Below are 19,357 nucleotides of genomic sequence, written 5' to 3'. Positions count from 1 at the left end.
CCTGCCAACCGTCAAGTGCCATGAAGTGCCATGAAGTGCAGTCACCTCACAGGACCCTGTCTGAAAGCCACTCCCTGTTTTTTGCAAATAACACCTTTGTACCCCAATGTAATATTAATGTGTTGGGATGAGATATGGGTAATTGCCATAGAGATATAATTGCTCGCTGTTTCGCTTTGTATGAAAATAAAATTAATAGGATGATTCTCTTTTGTCATGAGATATTCCGACCACATTTCACTGATCTCTGACTTAAGCATTTCTGATGTTTAAACTCCCGAAAAGGTTTTTCACACAGATGAATAACATCTCTCTCTTTCTCTCTCTCTCTCTCTCTATCTCTCTCTCTCTTTTTCTCTCTCACACACACACACACACACACACACACACACACACACACACACACACACACACACACACACACACACACAATGCTGACACGTGCACACACAAAGTCAAAGTGTGATCATTAGGCTTCCTCATTTAGGGGGACAACACATCTGTGAGGGAAATTCCAAAATGCAAAGTTCCTGATGGCAGCATGACTAAGCTGGAAACCTTATCCGGCTATGTAGGCCCTCATAAGGGCATTTAGCACAAATGTTTACCTGCCCCTGTGTTGCCACATAGCCATGAAGGGAATTCCCCAGTTCATAGTAAAGGTTCATAACAGTGGGTTGGCTACTCTAAGAAGTCATGATGAAATTGCTATCCCCTCCAAATAAATAACAACAAATTACAATAAAACATTTTAAACCTCTCGCAAATATTATCATGATTACTAACAGTAGATTATAACAATACGCCTCCTCTTTGTAGCCCTGCAGTTGTCCTCTCTTAATTGACATTTATGTATAGAGTAGATTTGAAGCCTAAAACTACCACGCCTACTCATTATCTATCCATGTCCAGTTATATAACTGCAGTCAAGTCTTAGGTCTAGTCTAGTTCATTGCGTACGTGACCGGAACCATACAGACATCACGGAAGCCTCTGTATACACGTTGGTAGGTCTATTGTCTACTGTTTCTACCCAGAATAATAAGAACTCATTCATTTGTAACAATATTCACGTTTAGCAAAACTTTGCAGCATTTGTCGGTATGCATATTCGGTTCTCTCTACCGTCCGCATAATAAGTGGGGGCTGAAAGAAAAACTTAGTCTTTCGTTTTCAGAGCAGCAGTCGATAAGCAGATGAAGCATGTTAGCAGCCTGAAGTTATTAACAAATTGGAAACGCGTGATTCTGAGTGAAACACGAGTTTGCCATAGGCTATGTAGCGTATGGTTTGACGTTGCATTATCCTACCAATGAAACTGACAAACTTTCCGAATGAATGACAGGCGATATATTTGTGTCAGGCTGCTTATAAACACTTGGCTATGGCTTTTGAAATACTAGGCTGAAGGCGAAATTAATGGGAGGGGAGCACCGTTGTTGATGGTGTTGGCTATTTCACAACAAGCGTCCTTCAACCGAGTGCATTTCTCAAGATGATCTTTTACTGGGCGTAGAAGAGGGAATTGTGTCTTACAAATGAAATCAAGTTCAGTACTCTACAAGATCACACCAGTAAGAAGCATTTCGATTCACCAGTGTCAAGCAAGTCAAGTTGATCTTGGCAACACCTGCCAGAATATAAACTGTTCAGTTGTTGCTGTCAAGCATGGAAACAGCTGATTAACCATTTCCTGGCTTGCATAGCCTCAAGTTGCAGCATTCTTTTATAACACACTCTGAGAGTGGGCCCCAACAGATTTCTTCTCCTATTTGCTCTTACACAGCCTCACCCTGCAAGCCTGACCACCTAATAGCCAAACAACCATCTGTGCCTTCATCTAGTAAACACTCTTGGTCGTTGTTTACAGAATCCTCCTGATCCATGCTAGCTCAGGGCCAGATGTCAGGAGTCGTGTTGTGTGTCATGTCAGGGCCTCATATGTCATTTCCTGTTTTCGCCTCTTCCTCCTCAGCATTTCCAGTCACCATGGTACCAGTTAGTAAGGAGTATGGATATGTGGTTCTCACTGGCTGTTCCTCGTTCTTCCTCATGTCATACCTCTCACATAATGTGGTAAAAGCTCGCATCAAGTACGACGTGCAGGTGAGCAAGATTTTGCTAATTACATAGAATGTAAACTGATTTATAGTTTCAGCATTTCTGGTCTGGTGGGTTACAGTTAGTGTTAGTGACAAATGTAAACTTCCAATTGGCAGCTAAACAATTTGTAACAATACAATAGATCATGACTGAAATCAGCAAGATTTGCTCTATTTTTCATTTTGTACACAATTGTATTCATGCCTCTAATTGCATGTATCATGGCACAGTACCCTAAACTATACAGTGATGATCCTGAGACTGGCACAATCTTCAACTGCATCCAGAGGGCACATCAGAACACGTATGTGAAATGAATAGACATGAGCTGAAATATAATGGCTGACCCAAATAGAACCACTTCATCTCAGTATATTCTTCTGCTCTGTTCAGAAATGAGGCCCTGACTCCTTTCTTGTTCTTCCTGTCTGTTGGGGGCGTTCAGCATCCAGTAAGTAAACAAGAACAAAACCCGTTAACATCAGTCCCAGTCGTCTTGCTTATAAGACATTGACAAGTGTTTGAGAAACTGATTGTGTTTGTGTGTTTGTTTCAGCGTGTTGCCAGTGCTTTAGGAATGGTCTGGATTATCAGCAGGGTGGTATTTGCCAAAGGATATTATACTGGAGGTAAGGACCATATTCATACGTAAGACAGCAAACCTATTCTTAGACTGATGTACAGTAGAGAGTGGCTTTTAATAGTTCACTAATTTGAAGTGTCATACGGTATAATAGTATTTTTAGTTAGTCACCATGGTATATTTTAGGTTGCGCAGTGTTTTAGTCCATAAATAAGATGAATGTTTACCAGTTTATATTATTTATACAGATCACACAGGAACCTATTTTGCCATGTTTTAAAATTGATGTCGACCAGTGCCACAGTTGACCTTGGGCTAATCCTTATATTAACCATATCTAACTCCACTGTAATCCTAAAACCACTCTCCACCAGCACTGCTGCATTTTAAAAACCTGCATGGATTAACCACGTCACTTTAGGCTGTGTAGGTAGTGCTGCCGATACACAGTACTGTAATGAATCATCTCCCTGGCAGACCCTGCTAAGAGGAGACGTGGGGCGTTCGGAGACATCGCACTCACTGGACTCTTCCTGACTGCTGTGAATTGTGGGAGACTTATGCTGGGCTGGGTCTGGCAATGATTAACCAGCATCCAGGAGATATGAATGAACATGCGGTGACCTGACCAATCAAGCCAAATGGCAATTATTTTGACTGACTAAGTCCTTAGCTACGTTTTTTTTTTTTTTTTTTTTACCTTTTTGGATTAAGTCGAGGGATGGACAGAAGTGGAGGCTGCTCCCAACTGGCATTCCAAACATGTTCCACTGATTCAATGTTTGAAGAAATTATATGCTGTATTACTTTTGTGAACCGTTTGTGGTAGTTCCACAACTACTTCCATTTGTCAACATCATTACACAATGTAGTCATTGAAGCAAAGTCTATAGACTTGACAAAAGTCTAGTTTTTGTTCATTGTCATATAATTTATAGATATTTAGGGGTGTATGGATGATTTATCCAACTAAATGTAAGTAATACAAGATTTTGTGGTTAATAAAATAAGTGATTTTAGGGACTGATCTTCCTGAGTATCAACCTGAATCAGTTCATGAAGTGATGTTTTCTTTAAATGAAACTATGTTCACATAGGGGAGAGTGGGGTAAGATGAGCTATTATTTATTTTAGTTGACCTATAGCTAAAGGAATATGAGACAGGAATAAAATGAATGCATACACAAACAAACAATGCATACAACACATGTTCAGGATGTGTGATATCAACTGAAACCTCAGCAGTGTGCCTAGCTCAGACAACAAAATATAGGTCCCCCCAAAAAGGTGTTCTGTTCCTCAACTTGCTCCATGATAGGGGTCAGTTGATCTAGGTCACAGGGTAAATTGAGTTTAATTTAGTATAATTCTAAATATGATTATTAAGAATTAAATTAAAAAGTTGATTTTGTTACAACTAATCTGTCTACAGTTCTGAAACCTGAAGATGGTTTGCCAAGTCTCTAGGATCAACAAGAAATAGACATGGAAGTCTTAAATTGATTGAAACATTATTTTTTTTTCAGGAACATCCACAGATTAATTGTTTATCACTTTCAGTGTGGACTCTCAACTGTATGTTTGGCATAATAGCAAACCTTTGAGCCTATAAACATAACCATCAACATGTCATCTAATGTTCTGAATATCCGTGTATCGCAAACTATGGAGCCAATAACAGGAACACTAACGTGTTACATATGTATGGAATGGGAAAAGAGTGATGCTTTCACATCAACCAACAATGAGGAAAAACAAGGGGCCACAAGCACATGACTATGGACTCCCATCTGTTTTCTTCTGCAATTACATGGCATGACAGCTGTTATGCTACATCTAAAATATGAAATATAATAACAGTTCTTCATTGTTAGGATGCAACACTCATTCAAACAGCACATATTTTATTTAACTTCATGTAAACATGAGGGGGTAAGATGAACCACCGGTTGAACTTACCCCTAATACTCTGGCTCATTTAGTCACCACTATGGGAAAAGTGCTTAATCTAGCAACCCAGAACAACACTTTTTCTAATTTACTTACATGCTTTTACACACTGCCAATTCATCAACATATCTCTAAGATAACTTTTTCAAATTGAAATAAATATCTTTCGATGGGAGTGATTATACATGATATGCCAAAAATAATTGACAGGCAAAGGGTTTTTTTGTGAAAAATATGATTACCATTTAATCCACATGCCTCTTCCTTCCACAGCCAGATGGAAATGTAGAATGCAAACAAATTTTAGTGTCACATGACAAAATGTGTGTATGGTTGTCCAGATACAGGTGGTGGATGAATTTACCTACTGGCTCATCTTACCCTACTCTACCCTCTTAAAAATCTGAAGAAGAATAAATGGTGATTGCTATTTGTATGTGGGAATATATAACAGGTAAAAAGAAAATAGCCTACTCATGATGAGTCATGTGGTGGACAAAAACAGGCTTGCAAAATAATTATCTTAGGCAAAAGGTTGTAAAATTATTTGTTAATCACATTTAGTATTTGCACTCAATATTGCATTATTGAGTGCAAAGGTTGGCCCATCTATCAGTCATTTGCTACAGCTACACAATTGACGCCCCAGTACAGGAAAAAACCATACTAAAGACCAGCCTCTGAAATGGTAATTCGAGAGGCCTTACTCTGGACACCACGCCTTTTTAATGAACATAAGCACACATACGCATTGTTGTTTTTACTGTACTGTGTAACGAGGGAAGACACGTACGCCGGTCGTTTTACTGCTGTAGGCTAATCCTCTAAACGTCAGTTTTAATTAATTTTTTAAGTCTTTTGCTGAGATAGCTACCATTTTAATACTTAGACCGCCACGGTCAAGCAAGACACACAATGGTGACACTTTCGAAAGAGTATGGGTACGTTGTGCTCACAGGCTGTGCTTCCTTCGTACTCATAAAATACCTGTCCCACAAGGTGTGTAAGGCTCGCAAACAGTACAATGTAGAGGTAAGCGTTTATTTGAACCTTTAAAAACGACTAAAAAACGATAGTAAATTGCTTTTGTACTTGGTCTCTTTAACTTTTCTTTTTTTCCATCTGCTTTACCGCAGTGTCCAAAAGTGTATTCCGACGACGTAGACGCAGAGACTGGTGACATCTTCAACCGTATAGTCAAGAATCAACAAAACACGTGTGTAATTCACAGAAAAAAACTGCATAGTGGTGCTTACATTAAGAAAACACTAATGTGACTTTTACAGCCATATATTTAGAAACGTGTGCTTTAGAATGGTGTTTAGAAACGTGTTAGGGTGCAGCAAACCTGCAATGTCATACATTTAACTGAAGAAGCGTAATCTTAGAATATGGGATCATTTTAAAATACGGAAGTGCAAAATAAAACTGGTAATCATCATTATGTATAGTGTGCCGAGTTGTAAACTATGTTCTCCTTTCTTCCCACTCCCAGTAATGAAAACCTTCCTCCGTTCCTCTTTCATTTGTCCATCGGAGGTCTTCAACATCCAGTAAGATGACAATAAGAGTCAATGTAGATTCCAAATTCATTATTTAACCAAATCAATCAATCAGTCAAATGTTATCAAATAAATTCAGTTATATGTATGTTTGTGTGTGTGTTTCAGCGCCTGGCCAGTGCTTTGGGAATGGTTTGGATTGTTAGCAGGGTGGTCTCTGCACATGCATGTTGTAGTGAAGGTAAGTTTAACCTATGCGATATCCGGTGATGTTTCCGATGTGCCTTATGATCAGAAAGCTCCATTCTGTGCCTCGTAAGGTCTCAGGTCTGCCGTGTGAACATTATTACATTGTAATTAGACATGGAAATACCTTGAAAGTGTCTAAATACTCACTGTAGGTAATTACATTTAATCCAGACCAATTCAACCATTGAATTGCTGCAATGTTTGCCAGTCACTTTGGTGGAAGAGATTAAACTAGAGTAAAATGAAGAGTAAAATATTAACAAATGGACACTCAGATAAGACAACGTGAGATATCAAAGTATTGCATTTTGCTTCGCATTCTCTCTCCTGCTACTTATAGACCCTGCTAAGCAGCACGGAGGGAAGCTTTCGGAAGTGGCCCTCTTTGGGATGTTCCTCTGCTCACTGGACACTGGGAAGGTTATACTAGGCTGGAGAAGACCCTGCTTTCCGCGACGTTTTATCACACGAGTGTAAAGAAAAAATTGTGAGATTTTAACCCTTTTAAATATTGTTACTTGTGTTGCACTACTAATGTTATGCATTGGTTCACTTATTGTTATTTTTCATTGTCAGCGTTTTACTTGAACCAATAAATAAAATGCATTTGTCTTGTATTCGGTTAAAAACTATTTAATTCACACAAATATTGCCTCCTGTGTAAGTGTTGCGTTTGAGAACCATGTTTACTCAGTCCCATCCCAGTTTGCTGAGAATGCCACGAACCCAGTGTAGAGGGTGGGGCCACTATTGTTGGGCTCTTGAATGGCCATGCTGCAACGCCTGGGGAATTTCACCTTTAGACAGCAAGGTGTGATTAGAACAAGGAATAAAAGTAATGATGAATGTGGTGTTGAGTGGGTGCAGTTGTAAATGGCCCTCCTAAGATTGTGGAATAGCTGTTTTGGGTTGGGTTTATCCAAACACATCAGTCTCAAATGTGAGCTACTCCATCCTTGAAGGGTTACGCCTAAGACAAGACGGTCTAAGAGTAAGACAAAGACAGTGCACAGTTTTCACAATTGACATCATAGCATTATGGTGGCTAGGAATAACATGTATATTCCACCTAGCAATAAATAGTCAGACTTCTGAATGCTATTCATCGCCTGGCCATTAGAGGGCACTTTAGATCACACAACACCCTTGACCGCTGTCCATTCAGTATCAGTCCTCCATTGAAAAAAACCTGTAAAAACATCCTTAGGCAGGAGTATTTAGTTGATAGTCCTTCTGTGTGGGTTTTCATTCAATAATTAAACATCCCCTTCCTATGCAATAATTTCAGCTAATATAGAATAGAATCACGGACTAGTGCCTATTTTGCCACTTGAGTTTTGACTCTCTGTGACAGCGTTTCACATCATTGAATAAATATGTTGGGGCAAACATAGGCATGTTTAAGTCTCTCTGTTCTTTGCTCTGAGTCACTGGCCCATTGTCTGTTGTTAAATAGCCCTGCCAACTGAGCAGGGAGTCTGTAGTGGGACTGGCATGTCTGTATAGGCTGTCCTGCCACTGCAGCTCAAACCTCACCCGGCAGCTCAATCCACTCCTCAGGCTGAGGTGGATGGAGGCCCTGAAGTCTGTGAAGCAAAATATCGGTGAAAGATAATGAAATACAAATTATTACCAGAATCCTTCTACTGTAATACAACACAATAATGATGCAAATTACCTACCAGTGAAATACCTGAAATATAAACTAGAATGATGCGATGAGGACCCCCTCGAAAACGAGATGCTGCATCTCAAGGGGTTATCCTCCAAACAATAAATTTCAAGATGAGAGAGCAGTCACTACTCAGCCTTGAACCCAGGTCTCCGGGGAATAAACCCTGATCACAAAACCAAAGAGCCAGGCCCACTGCTATGGCAATTAGACTACAAACTTGACTATAGTCACAACACTCTGTCACACTATCCTCCTCCTCCTCGGGATGTTTACCTTCATACACTCACCAGCATCCCTCACACACCACCCACACCGTTCTTCTCCATACACGAGTACCCATTAGTAGTGCTCCACCCATCAGGGGGGTCCCTCCCACAGGGGTTCACTTGTCCCAGGGGTCCCTTATATAGTGTAACTGGGGATATGCTTCGGGTACATACTGGGCACGCTCTCAATGGCCTCACAGCCAGGCTACCCACTTCTGATACCATGTGTGGCTTATTATCATGGGTTATTGCCCTGGAGAAACTAATTCAAAGCCAGATAGGGTGATGGCTGTCTTCATTCACAATATATAGTGTGAGATATGTGATGACAATTTGCAAGAGCCCTCAAGACAGACACGGTTTCAGGTGGGTGATAAAACACATTCATGTTAATAAAAGCTTTGTTTATTTAAATAAAACTGTAACAACTAATATATAAAAATTCAAGCTTATTCAGGTGTAGTGTAATTGGTATACTGAACACTAAAACCACTCTAATACAAAATGGAACCTGATAACGAATAAAACATTACAGCACTCAACAAGGGTAGAATAAGTGCATTCCATTTAGGACTCAGTTTATCAAGTCACAGCTCTGATTGCCATTCCCTATCTAGCCACTGAGAGGCATTTCAGAATCATCCAACACCCTTTCTGACTACTGACCCTGAGAAAGGGCAGGCAACTGAGGCTTCTACTGACATCAGTAGTACAGCATTCTTCGATTACTTGAAGCTATAAAAACATCCTTAAGCAAGTCCCACCTTGAATTCCATTGAATAATGAAATATCCCTTACATACAACATACATTAAAGTACATAAGAAATAAGAAAAATATGCATAATGATACTCATTTTAGTAACTTGACTTTCAATTCACTTTTAAACCCATGATCAGATAAAATACAAGAGAGAGCTATTTGGCAACAATCATACATCCAGGAAATGTGAGAACACAAACACAGACAAGCCTCTCAGTTCTTTATCCTTGACTGAGCTCAGGGCTCTGAGCGTCTGACTCATTCTCAGTAGTTAAGTAGCCCCACTGCCGGAGCAGGGCGATGCGCTCTCCTGGTGCAGTCCAGAAGTAATCCTCTGCTGCTGGGAGTAGCGCTCCTCAGCGGGGATGATGTCTCTGTAAGTGCCGTCCTGCCACCGCAGGTTAAACCTCTCCAGCAGCTCAATACGCCTCTTCCCGGGATCCAACACAGTTCACAGGATCCGTCTGCCGCAGCTCGGGCCCAGCCTGCACGTCCCTGAAGACAACCAGAGCGCGGATGGCAAACCAGCCCCCCAGCCTGGGGTGGATGCACACACCAAACATCTTCTGTGGTAATACCAAGGAGGAGGGTGTATGAGCAAAAATGTCAGTGTAAGATAATGAAATAGAAATGCAAATACAATAGTCTGGAGACTGCTTAGCATCATACAAAAAGAATGATAAAAATGGCATGCCAATTAACCTAACCAACAATACACAGCCATTTAGAAATGTTGCTATGTTATTAATTTTGGTATTTTGTTATTAACCTATTTCTACCTTTGTGCCCCATGGCTGGTCAGGGATGTCTGACTGCTGGTAGTAGTAGGCTGCTCCTGCAACATGGGCGGCAGTCTGGGCCAGAAACTTGGGCTTCCTGTTAGGATGCATCTCATAGTCATAACTGATGTCTACCTGCTGGCCAGGGAAGCACTAGTAGGGAAAGAGACAGGTAGGAAATGACGTGTCTTCTGTGATACAAAGGCCCCCAGACAACAAAACAATCAAAATACTGTGCATGGAACCGAATGAGCAAAGACATGTGGAGAAAGGAAAAAATGTATACCATGATTGATTCTACAGCGTACAAGGCATTGACCAACAAGAAAAACATGGATTTTTGGGTATCTTACCTTGGTGACACTGGATTTGATACAGTGTGCAGTAGACTGGTCTATGTAGTCCTGTAGATTCCCAGCAGAATGGTTCTGTAGGAAGGGTATGAATGCCTTCTCAAACATGGCAGGTGCGCTAAAGACCACAACCGCCAACGTGTCCTCTGGGTATGGGAGGTGAAACGATGGGGATAGGATAGCATTGTACCATCCAACCTGCCCTCAGAATCAAAGTCAGATATGTCAGGTTAACAAGTCTTTTGACAAATCATCAAGTTAGTTGGTAACACCTGTAACAAACGAATAGCGGTATGTTCAGTACCACCACATGCGTGAGTGACAGGATGAAAGCATCTTGTAACCTGAAAGGCACTCAAAATGCCCTATCTCAGAATGTTACAAAAAGTGAAAAAAAAACGAATCCGCCCCCTGGTACGGATTGGCTACAAAATGTGATGGGTTATTCCTTGCTACACCCCAATTGACTGTGTACACTCTATACACAGTCATTGCTACATCCCACCGAGTTTCATGAAAATCGGCCGGATAGCTCCCTTTTTCAGGCAAACAGACAAGCAAACGGCAACAAAAACACAAGCTGCTTATCGGAGGTAACACGAAACTTCTGGTTCAGCATGTCACAATTCAATGATTATAGCCACTGACACGGCTAATTAACTTAGCTACTGAACTTGCTTGTCCACTTGCTCGTCTACTCAACACTACAAGTCCAAACTAGCGCAGACACCCTCCGCTAGGCTTAAGTGCCCTATTTTGCAATGTTAACGAAAGTAAAAATAATTCGTAGATCTGCACAGTGATTCGGATCCGCTTCAAACTTTAATGGTAGTTTTTGCGTAATTGTGCTGACAAACAGAATAACAAACAAACCGAGACGAAAACATAACCTCCTTGGAAGAGGTACCAATCTAACCTTAAGAGGATAAACTTCAAAGCCAAGAGGCAAAAATAGAGAATCTCCCAAGGGTTTACGAACGACACCCTCCACATGAACCGAAGAGTCGCCATGTTGAAATGAATTTCAAACAGTGAAGTCTGGGAAGTTATTTCCCAAGTTCAAGTTTGTAAAGATAGGTGATGACATCCGAAATATGTGGGTTTCAGACTGAAGATATATTTTATTAGACGTGAGAAGAAACCTACCAGGAATTTCTTCGATTTTAGGTTGGAGAATATAATATCAAATTCCTTATACATTTTCCATACATTAATTTTATACCTCATTACTCAAATTACCCACAGTTCCCGCACTGGAACGTCCTTCTACGCAATGGAACGTTTAGATATGGGTTTGCTGGATTTTAAAAAATGGTGCAAGGTATTTTCTATCAAGCTGGCTACCTGTCAGAAGTGATATGTTCCTCTGACTGTTTTGTATCCTGTTCTGTATAACAGAAGGTTTTTTTTTTTTTACAAACCATCATCTCTCAGACGCTTTTACTGTTTCTCAAAATGTTGATTTCAGCTTCAACTCGTTACTAGCTGACTAGGCTAACCCACTTACCGGTTGTGGATAGCTACTTAGCTAGATAGTGCAGTCCTCCAACGTCCTCAGAGAGTAAACACAGTTTTGGTCATCGGGTCATAAACGAACAAGAAATCAAAGGGTATTGTATCACAGAGAGGCTTGTTATGCATCTCTGAACGTGTGTGTGCGTTTGTTTATTTAGTTAAATAATTCTATAGAAACTAAACGAATTAGATATGTGCTCTCGGTGACCTAAACTATTGGCCTGTTAACTATGTGACCTTTTTGCTGCTCTGTTGCAGACACACACCTTTCTTGTAACTGTATCTGAAAGGTGAGGGGCACTTATCCATCCATTACAGTAGTGCCGATTCCTCTGAGCAAATTAGCACTCACACTAACCCAGCGGATACAATTCTGAAATAGGGTGCACTTACAATGTTATTGTACTTATAACTTTATATAGACAATTTTTATGCACTGTTGACTCCATGTCATTGCACAAAAACATATACAGGTCTTCAGAATCCCTCGGAATGGAGCTGGGAACAATCAACTAAGTTCTATACTTTCTGCAGCAGATGGCAGTGTTGGCAAAAATGCGGGTAAGAAAAGCTATGAAATTGTCATTCAGCCCAGATTATTTGATTTAATGAATAACAGACCAGTCGTATTAATTCCTTGATTAGTTAAGTTGTCTTCTTTCCATAGAAGTTACAAGACATAAATATCATACTCATTAAGTTTAGAATTGTATTTCTACTTCTTGTAACAACTTGTTTACAGAAATGCTTATATGAAATTCAAAGATACTTCCATTTTCAGGAGCGTCTTACCACGCATGGGAAGTACTCTAAAGGAAGGGAAGGTTAGTCACTGTACTGTGTTGATTTATAAAGGCTTGCATTTCTTTTTAAAACATCATAGCTTAAAATGCATTTGCATTTTCAAACTCCATCTAAAATAAGTTTTAATGCTCCCTTCAATTGCCAGTTCAGTGTCAAGTGCTTCAACTGGACTTAGTAAGCAACATGAAGATTATAGCTAGTTACGCAGTGGCTTGAATGATCTTGACTGAGTGCTTTTGAGCCAGATTCCTCATAATCCCCTTGCACTTTCCTACTCAGATATGTACCAGTGAGGGAGCTGTCGCGTGGGCCATGCTCCCTCCCCTCTTCCCCCTCTTCCCCTGTCCCAACCTCCGCCGCTCTCAGCCCTGCCATTCAGTGGAACGACTTGGCAGGCTCCAGGCGCAGCTACAGAGCCAAAGTCAGGTAGGCATGCTGCTTGTGTGTGTGTGTGGTGTGTGTGTGTGTGTGTGTTTTCTCTTGTCCTCTGTGTGTGTTTTAAGTGTTCATTCTTTATGAATGGTGTAAAATGTGCTGTTCATGAATACTATCTCATGGGTATGTATGTCTGTGTTTCTGTTGCATGGATATTTCTGCATAACATTATAATATGTGCTGTCTGCTCGAAAAGCTTTTGAATGTTGTCAGTAAGACTGCCTCTCTTTGATTTTTTTCTATCTATTACTAAAAATTCTAGGTGTTTTAATCTTATTTCACACTTCTTATTAAGATGATCGAGGCACTTTCACCAAAACATGCGATCAATGGAAAGAGACAGACTTGCGCAGCAGCGGCAAATGCAGATATTGCAAGGTAATTTTGGCACAATAGGCTACAAGATGATCACATTTATGTGGGCCACAAAGTCATCAATGCTTCATATATTATCTTGAGCAGAAATTAGGCAGTTTGGGTGTTTGCAGAATGTTTATACAGCATTTTGTGACCTTGTAATGTCTCCCGATTTATAAGGTATATGTTCAATCATCCTTTTTTCAGAGGAGGTGCGTCACCTGCGGGAAAGACAGAAGAGAGGGGGAGGGATGGGAGAAGAGGGGCACGACGCCCGGGTGTGGAGAGAAGGATGGAGGAGTGGAAGAGGGAGGTAACCCACGAACTGAGCAGCCTGCGGGGTCACGTCAACAGAAATACATCGCTAGGCAACCTGGAGGAGAGGTGTGGCCCAGAATGGAATCACCTTCATTTTCCATAGCTAATGGTGGCAGACCTCCCAGTGTAGTCGATACACATGTCCCATCTGACATTTATGCAGCGCAAAAATTCCTAACTGCTGAATGTAGCCTGTCAATAGCCTGTTACCTCAGCTAGACATCGATCATAAAAGTACCAGGTTTCTATCAACAAGCATAACTTACAGTCAGTCTGTCACAGGAACTGTTGAGCTTATTCTGCTATCACACTCCATCTTGTTTCTTCCTCATAGTTTCAGCTCCAAACTACGCAGAGAGGAGGTTGACCAGCTGAGGAGAGAGGTTGACCAGTTCAAGAGCAAACTGAGTGAGTTCTGACCACACACACACACACACACACACACACACACACACACACACTCTTCAAAATGAGTTTGCTGTTTCACGCAAGTGGACAGGCTGGTGTGGTAGTGGTAGCTTGTTTGGTTGTGTCTCATATTAGTTTTATGACTATTCTGCTCTTTATGACGGCAGTTTGTACCATAAAGGTAGCCTCCAGTTGACTGTTATTACATGCATATATGTGTGCGTAGATATGTGTGTAGGGGGGTGATAAATATATAGTATACTCTTGGGAGGCTCTGGAAAGTTCTCCAGGCCTCACCACATTTGCATGAGTTGGTGCCAAAGCCTTTGCCAACAAAAATACACCTCTGCCAAGCTACGCTTTAAAACGTCACACTGTTCTCTCTTGGTAACCCTCGTTCACATGCAGGCACACACAGTGGTCTGGGCCGGGGCCTAGCTACACTTCACAAGTCTGAGCTTGAGGGCGGACTGTGTCTGTCTGAGAGATAGAAATATTCATGCAAATGTGTGTTTCTTTTTCTTTTTCTTCCTGTGTGTGTTTGTTGAACAGTGAGACAGGAGGAGGATATGTTCCAGCAACAGTCTGAGGCTAGGGAAACACGGAGACAATATGAACGCAGCTGCAAGGTCACATACACACACACACACACACACACACACACCAAGAAACACCTGATGAAAAGCAGACCTTTACAGTCATCCACACATTGTCTCACACAGATAGATAAAGTATTGAGTGATTGGTGTTATTTAAGCAAACAATACACATTTGGCACCTTGATACTTGTTGACAGTCCTCTCTATGCTGGGCTCATATTCCTATGCCATTGTGCTGTAACATCTCTGCAGATGTTGGAGGGTCTGACAGACAGCTACCGCACACACAGCTTCGACCTGGCCAGGACCGTGTCCCAGTACCAGAACACACAACAGGAAGTACGGACAATCAGGTTAGGAGCAAAGAAACACATGCGCAAACACGCGTGTACGTCTACGTACATATTATCATATGCCACCTATTTATTACCACATGCAAAATGTGGATTCGTGATCCAAAGAGTCGCAGTTCAGGTGATGGCCTAGATCCTTCTTACCTTGTTTATTTGTCCACTTAATCTCACCCTTAGTCCCACATGCTGCACCTTGACTTTTGTCACTGTTAGGGTGACCGTATCTGAGCTGAAGGATGAAGTGAGAGGACTGATTCTACGTGACAGGCTCCCAACACCCGCAGCAGCTCCTTCGAGACCAGGTGAGTGCTCTCTCTCTCTCTCTCTCTCTCTCTCTCTCTGCCTCTTTTTGTGTCTTTATCTTTCTGTCTCTCTCTCTTTCTTTATCTCTGTTTCTCTCTCTCTGACACTCAAACACAGCACAAACATGCATACAGTAATCTTCAGATGACGTTACAGAGTACATCATTACACAGACTGACATATGAGCTCATTGAAATGTATGTGATGGTGAGTTTGTGTAGGGCAGTGTGATATGCATGTTGGCAGGTGGCGATGGAACAGTGATACAAGGGAGATTAATGACGTCATTATCTGTCCATGTGCGTGCATGTGCGCAGCGTTTGCCTCAGCGGTAGCCGTGGAAACCATCCCCCGGAGGCAGGCGGTGGTGCCGTCCGCGGTGGCGGCGGCGGCGGCCTCAGACTCTGACAATGACTACAGCCCCACCCCCAGCCTGGGGGAGGTGAGCTCAGATGATCTGGACCTGTCCTGGCCTTCTGAGCCAGAGCCTGGTAAGCAGAATACACACACACACACACACGCACACACACACAGACCCCTCACGATAGTCCGTCATTTCCATTCAATGGAATTCTATGTTGGATTTTCTTTGGGTCAGTGATGGGTATAGTGCAGAAATTGAACTTTAAGTGAAATTGAATTGACCCTTGGACCTGTCGGCATTCTCACTAGACTCCAACACTGAAGAAACAGCTTTCTTCTTTTTGATGGCTTAGCTTAAACCAACCCACTTGTTGATTGTGGAAAAGAAAGTTTGGCTTTCCAAACTCTTCTCATTCAAGGCCTTCCAGAATCCCAACAAAAACAATAAAACAATAAAACAACAAAACAACAACAGAGCAGAGATAGTCTTAAAGACACAGGCTACCCTCCCTGACCTTCTGAATGTACATGGCATTCGCATTTGCTGGTAGCCAAGGATGCACTCACTCACAAAGCCATAGTAGCATTCTACCATTGTGGCTGGTCACCTAACTTCCTTGAAAATAATGACCATCTAGAGGCTGAAACCTTCTTTTGCTCGGAGCACATCATTGGTCCTTTCCTTGACTTTCCTCCTGACTCTGTATTTCTCTTGGAACGTCTTGGGGGTTTTATTCAAGCAAGGTTTTTTTCTCCACTTCCTCTCTGAAAAAAACACCACAATAATTACACTGGTGGACGTCTAACCACAACTGCCCCTACGCTGCCACCACCCCCTCACACACGCCCCCCACGATCACCACACACACACACACACACACACACACATACACAAAAGTTCCAGAAAGACAAGCCCTTGTGTTTCTCTTTGCTTCAGTATTCAGTCTGCTCTTTTTCTCCCCCTATAGACAGACAGAACCCAGATGTGCTCGCGAGTGAGTCAGGCTTTGGTGTGGCTTTCTCGGCCTAAAGATTCAGAGATGGCGGGAGAGAGAAAAGTGGCAGGAAAGAAGCGGGAGAGTGAGGCAGGGGCAGCAAACGGAAAGACTGAGAGGAAAGAACTGATTAGCTCAGCAGAGGAGGCTTACAGACCACCAACCGCATGTCACCGTACTAGTGTGTGTATACATCCGTGACTAGAGGAAGGCTCAAACTCAAAACACTATGGGGTCCTCTTCCTCTCCGTATTGCTCTCTATATATAAATGATTGATGAAGGAATTCCCTGACTTTTAGAATACATTTTTCCTTTTTTTTCCCCCAGAACGGGCCAATTGACTAAGGTTTCTTTATTCTTTATCACGGATGGGAAACAGATGCAAAGCGACGAGAAACCTCTATGTAGGCCAGAGGGTTTTTTCTCCCCCCCCCCCCACTCTCTCTTCCCTGGCCACTGCCCACTGTAGCCACAGGCTTGAAAATAGCAGGCTTCAGACCTGAACATGGCTCTGTGCCTCTTCCACGGAACCCTGTGAATCATATTCTGTTTATTCCATCCCCCTCTGCCAAATTCGAACTGCGTACTAAGTGTTCGTGATAAGCAGTGGCAGCTAATGACCCATCTAATAGCTTTCCAGCTAACATTATCGTCAAGGATTTGTCATCAAAGACTGCTTGTTTATAGTGTTTCATTTTGTAAAGAAACACAAATATCAGATATCTTTCAGAAATGTGACTGCGTTGGGCATAAAGTCAGATTGTTGTGGATACTTTATTAATCCAGAGGGAAATTTAGGAGATGCTGCCTAGTACATAACAGTGAGAACAAACGGTGTACATTTTGCATCAATTTCCTAGAGTTATAATTTGGATTTCTATCATGGCATGCCTGGGGACATTTAAACAGAAAAAGAGAGAGTCTAATTTCCTGCCCACTAATCTTCGCTGTTCCTATTTTTGGAGGCCTGCATACGTTGGTAAGCGTTTACCGTAAGCCTGAGCTACAGTGGCCTGTAGAGGACACACTTGCAGATGTGAGGGGGGCAGTGGAATCTGGATTTACAGTCAGCGATAGGAATCATTTAGAGCCAATTATTATAATGTTACCCAGGAATTTTCAAAGACCTCTTGCAGAGTTGAAGTACCTAGTGACTAATACTGTAGTTAGTGTGTGTGTGTACGTACATGGTGTTTGTGTTTGTTGAGTCATGCTGTTAATATGTTTATTTTAAAATCTACAGTTCGCAGGCGAAATGAGCGTCGGGGAAATCCAGCCATCCGGTTACCTGGAAGTGACATCAGTGACTTTGGAAGTGGACTTGAGGATGGTGACGATGACGGTGGTGTGTTTAGACGACTGTCAGACAGTCCACCTGAACTTAGTCTCAGCGACCTTTGACCTCTGAGCAGGAAGTGACTCAACTTTTTAATAGAACTATGGTGGACAACATCCACAGACTCATGTACTATGAAGGGGAACATTTTCAGAGGTGAAGTACAGACTGGTGAAGTTATAATTCTAGAGCTCTGTGCTGGCTTCAGGCACTTTTGAAGAGTCGCACAAACACAGAGTATTAGAGTATAATAGTTCAGTTATTCATCTGTTATATTACATTGTGAATGGCCCATGGTATGAAATCAGGAAGTGCTACATAAAAACCACAAGGCGTATTGTTCTTTTACTGTAGCTTAACAGCAGCACCAGCAGACTGAGAATGTGTAGTCGTTATTAAGGTTACACCATTATCAGGGGATATCGGTATCAGGATTTTGCTGGAAGTGGCGAGGGACAAAATTGCCATCATATTTTTTGCATCGTCAAAAGACTTAACTATGTGGTGCTATTACCTGTCCGGAATGGGAGGAGAATACAATTCAGAGCTGTTTGAAGATGTCCTTGCTTTCAACTGGGCAGTGTAGTCCACCGCACATTTAAATGACTTTTCCATTCACCGCTAAAGTGACAGTATTAAGCAGAGTAAGAGATTGCAGGAAAGAGAATGATTATTTTCCAAATTGCTGGCTGAAGGTTGGCCCCATTTGTGTGCTGACCTAGTGTTGAGCGCAAAGTCAAACTATTGTCCTCGGACATAAAATGAAAAAGCTTGTTTCTGTCTGCTTGTGCAGACACCCTTGTAAGGGGGGCAGAAAGGGCCCAAAAAGGAGCCCTGCCACCCTGACAAAGACTTCATTAACCCCCTCCCCCCATTCCTAAATCCCCTGTCCTTTCCCACCCTGTCCCATGTAAATGCATTAAGATCAGGGCTACATGTTGGCTTACATCGCTGACGTTCCCAAAGGCTGTTTAATATTTCAGGCCCGGTCCGGCTGCTCTCTCGCTGCATCCTGCCTAATTAATGCAGCGGGGACCTGGGCTGTGTCCAGCAGCCAGACACCCCCCACGGAGGGAAGAGCCCGAGCAGACCCCGCAGACCCCGCCGCCACGGCTTCTCCCCCAGCAGGAGGAGGAGTGGAGGGGTGGATCTGCAACACAGATGTGCTCGCTCACGGATGGCAAAGGAGCCCCAGCACAAAGACACCACTTTAAAACGGTTTGACTGCTGGGTCGAAGCCTGTTATTTGTTATTAATGAACAGTGGGGCAGTGCTGTAAGTGCAGCGGTATTAATTCTTGTTTTGAGCCACAGTAACATCACCATCAGTAGCTGCTAACAAGTAATACA

The 19,357-nt window shown here is 42.2% G+C and overlaps 4 protein-coding genes and 1 long non-coding RNA gene across 5 annotated transcripts; 4 read left to right on the top strand and 1 right to left on the bottom strand.

Annotated features, from left to right (window-relative positions):
• Positions 1 to 877: 877 nt before the first annotated feature.
• Positions 878 to 3,735, top strand: LOC105910766 (microsomal glutathione S-transferase 3). The gene is made up of 6 exons (XM_012839500.3): positions 878 to 1,007; positions 1,976 to 2,106; positions 2,334 to 2,407; positions 2,497 to 2,554; positions 2,660 to 2,732; positions 3,164 to 3,735. Exons 2-6 carry the CDS (start codon positions 1,990 to 1,992, stop codon positions 3,268 to 3,270), a joined length of 429 nt encoding a protein of 142 aa, XP_012694954.1. The 5' UTR covers positions 878 to 1,007; positions 1,976 to 1,989; the 3' UTR covers positions 3,271 to 3,735.
• A 1,633-nt stretch (positions 3,736 to 5,368) lies between these two features.
• On the top strand, positions 5,369 to 7,004 carry LOC116222147 (microsomal glutathione S-transferase 3-like). Its single transcript, XM_031575242.2, has 5 exons — positions 5,369 to 5,668; positions 5,773 to 5,852; positions 6,132 to 6,189; positions 6,307 to 6,379; positions 6,728 to 7,004. The coding sequence occupies exons 1-5, from the start codon at positions 5,552 to 5,554 to the stop codon at positions 6,862 to 6,864; spliced, it is 465 nt and encodes a 154-aa protein (XP_031431102.1). The 5' UTR covers positions 5,369 to 5,551; the 3' UTR covers positions 6,865 to 7,004.
• Positions 7,005 to 8,711: 1,707 nt separating this feature from the next.
• Positions 8,712 to 11,421, bottom strand: mmachc (metabolism of cobalamin associated C). The gene is given in 7 exon segments (XM_031574829.2): positions 8,712 to 9,420; positions 9,423 to 9,516; positions 9,518 to 9,655; positions 9,869 to 10,021; positions 10,222 to 10,419; positions 11,138 to 11,206; positions 11,368 to 11,421. Coding segments are annotated over 7 exon segments (816 nt in total). The 3' UTR covers positions 8,712 to 9,310.
• An 88-nt stretch (positions 11,422 to 11,509) lies between these two features.
• Positions 11,510 to 12,860, top strand: LOC116222148. Its single transcript, XR_004164490.2, has 3 exons — positions 11,510 to 12,297; positions 12,518 to 12,560; positions 12,820 to 12,860. It is a non-coding gene; the product is annotated as an uncharacterized LOC116222148 (long non-coding RNA).
• A 3-nt stretch (positions 12,861 to 12,863) lies between these two features.
• On the top strand, positions 12,864 to 19,350 carry LOC105910873. Its single transcript, XM_031575241.2, has 9 exons — positions 12,864 to 12,966; positions 13,271 to 13,353; positions 13,540 to 13,716; positions 13,985 to 14,058; positions 14,611 to 14,687; positions 14,910 to 15,010; positions 15,224 to 15,312; positions 15,631 to 15,804; positions 17,916 to 19,350. Exons 2-9 carry the CDS (start codon positions 13,271 to 13,273, stop codon positions 18,071 to 18,073), a joined length of 933 nt encoding a protein of 310 aa, XP_031431101.1. The 5' UTR covers positions 12,864 to 12,966; the 3' UTR covers positions 18,074 to 19,350.
• The last annotated feature ends 7 nt before the right edge of the window (positions 19,351 to 19,357 follow it).

Source organism: Clupea harengus, chromosome 10 (genome assembly GCF_900700415.2).
Source record: "Clupea harengus chromosome 10, Ch_v2.0.2, whole genome shotgun sequence".
Lineage (NCBI taxonomy): Eukaryota > Metazoa > Chordata > Actinopteri > Clupeiformes > Clupeidae > Clupea > Clupea harengus.
Note: the sequence above shows the minus strand (reverse complement) of the source record. Positions and strands in the feature narration are given on the sequence as shown.

Bases quoted from the DNA above. Each gene is read 5' to 3' on its own strand.
- LOC105910766 (XM_012839500.3), top strand. From the start codon at position 1,990: ATGGTACCAGTTAGTAAGGAGTATGGATATGTGGTTCTCACTGGCTGT. The intron at 2,107-2,333 runs GTGAGCAAGATT...ATCATGGCACAG, and splicing joins GCATCAAGTACGACGTGCAG to TACCCTAAACTATACAGTGA. The intron at 2,408-2,496 runs GTATGTGAAATG...TGCTCTGTTCAG, and splicing joins CAGAGGGCACATCAGAACAC to AAATGAGGCCCTGACTCCTT.
- LOC116222147 (XM_031575242.2), top strand. From the start codon at position 5,552: ATGGTGACACTTTCGAAAGAGTATGGGTACGTTGTGCTCACAGGCTGT. The intron at 5,669-5,772 runs GTAAGCGTTTAT...GCTTTACCGCAG, and splicing joins GCAAACAGTACAATGTAGAG to TGTCCAAAAGTGTATTCCGA. The intron at 6,190-6,306 runs GTAAGATGACAA...TGTGTGTTTCAG, and splicing joins TCGGAGGTCTTCAACATCCA to CGCCTGGCCAGTGCTTTGGG.
- LOC105910873 (XM_031575241.2), top strand. From the start codon at position 13,271: ATGATCGAGGCACTTTCACCAAAACATGCGATCAATGGAAAGAGACAG. The intron at 15,313-15,630 runs GTGAGTGCTCTC...GCATGTGCGCAG, and splicing joins AGCAGCTCCTTCGAGACCAG to CGTTTGCCTCAGCGGTAGCC. The intron at 15,805-17,915 runs GTAAGCAGAATA...TAAAATCTACAG, and splicing joins GCCTTCTGAGCCAGAGCCTG to TTCGCAGGCGAAATGAGCGT.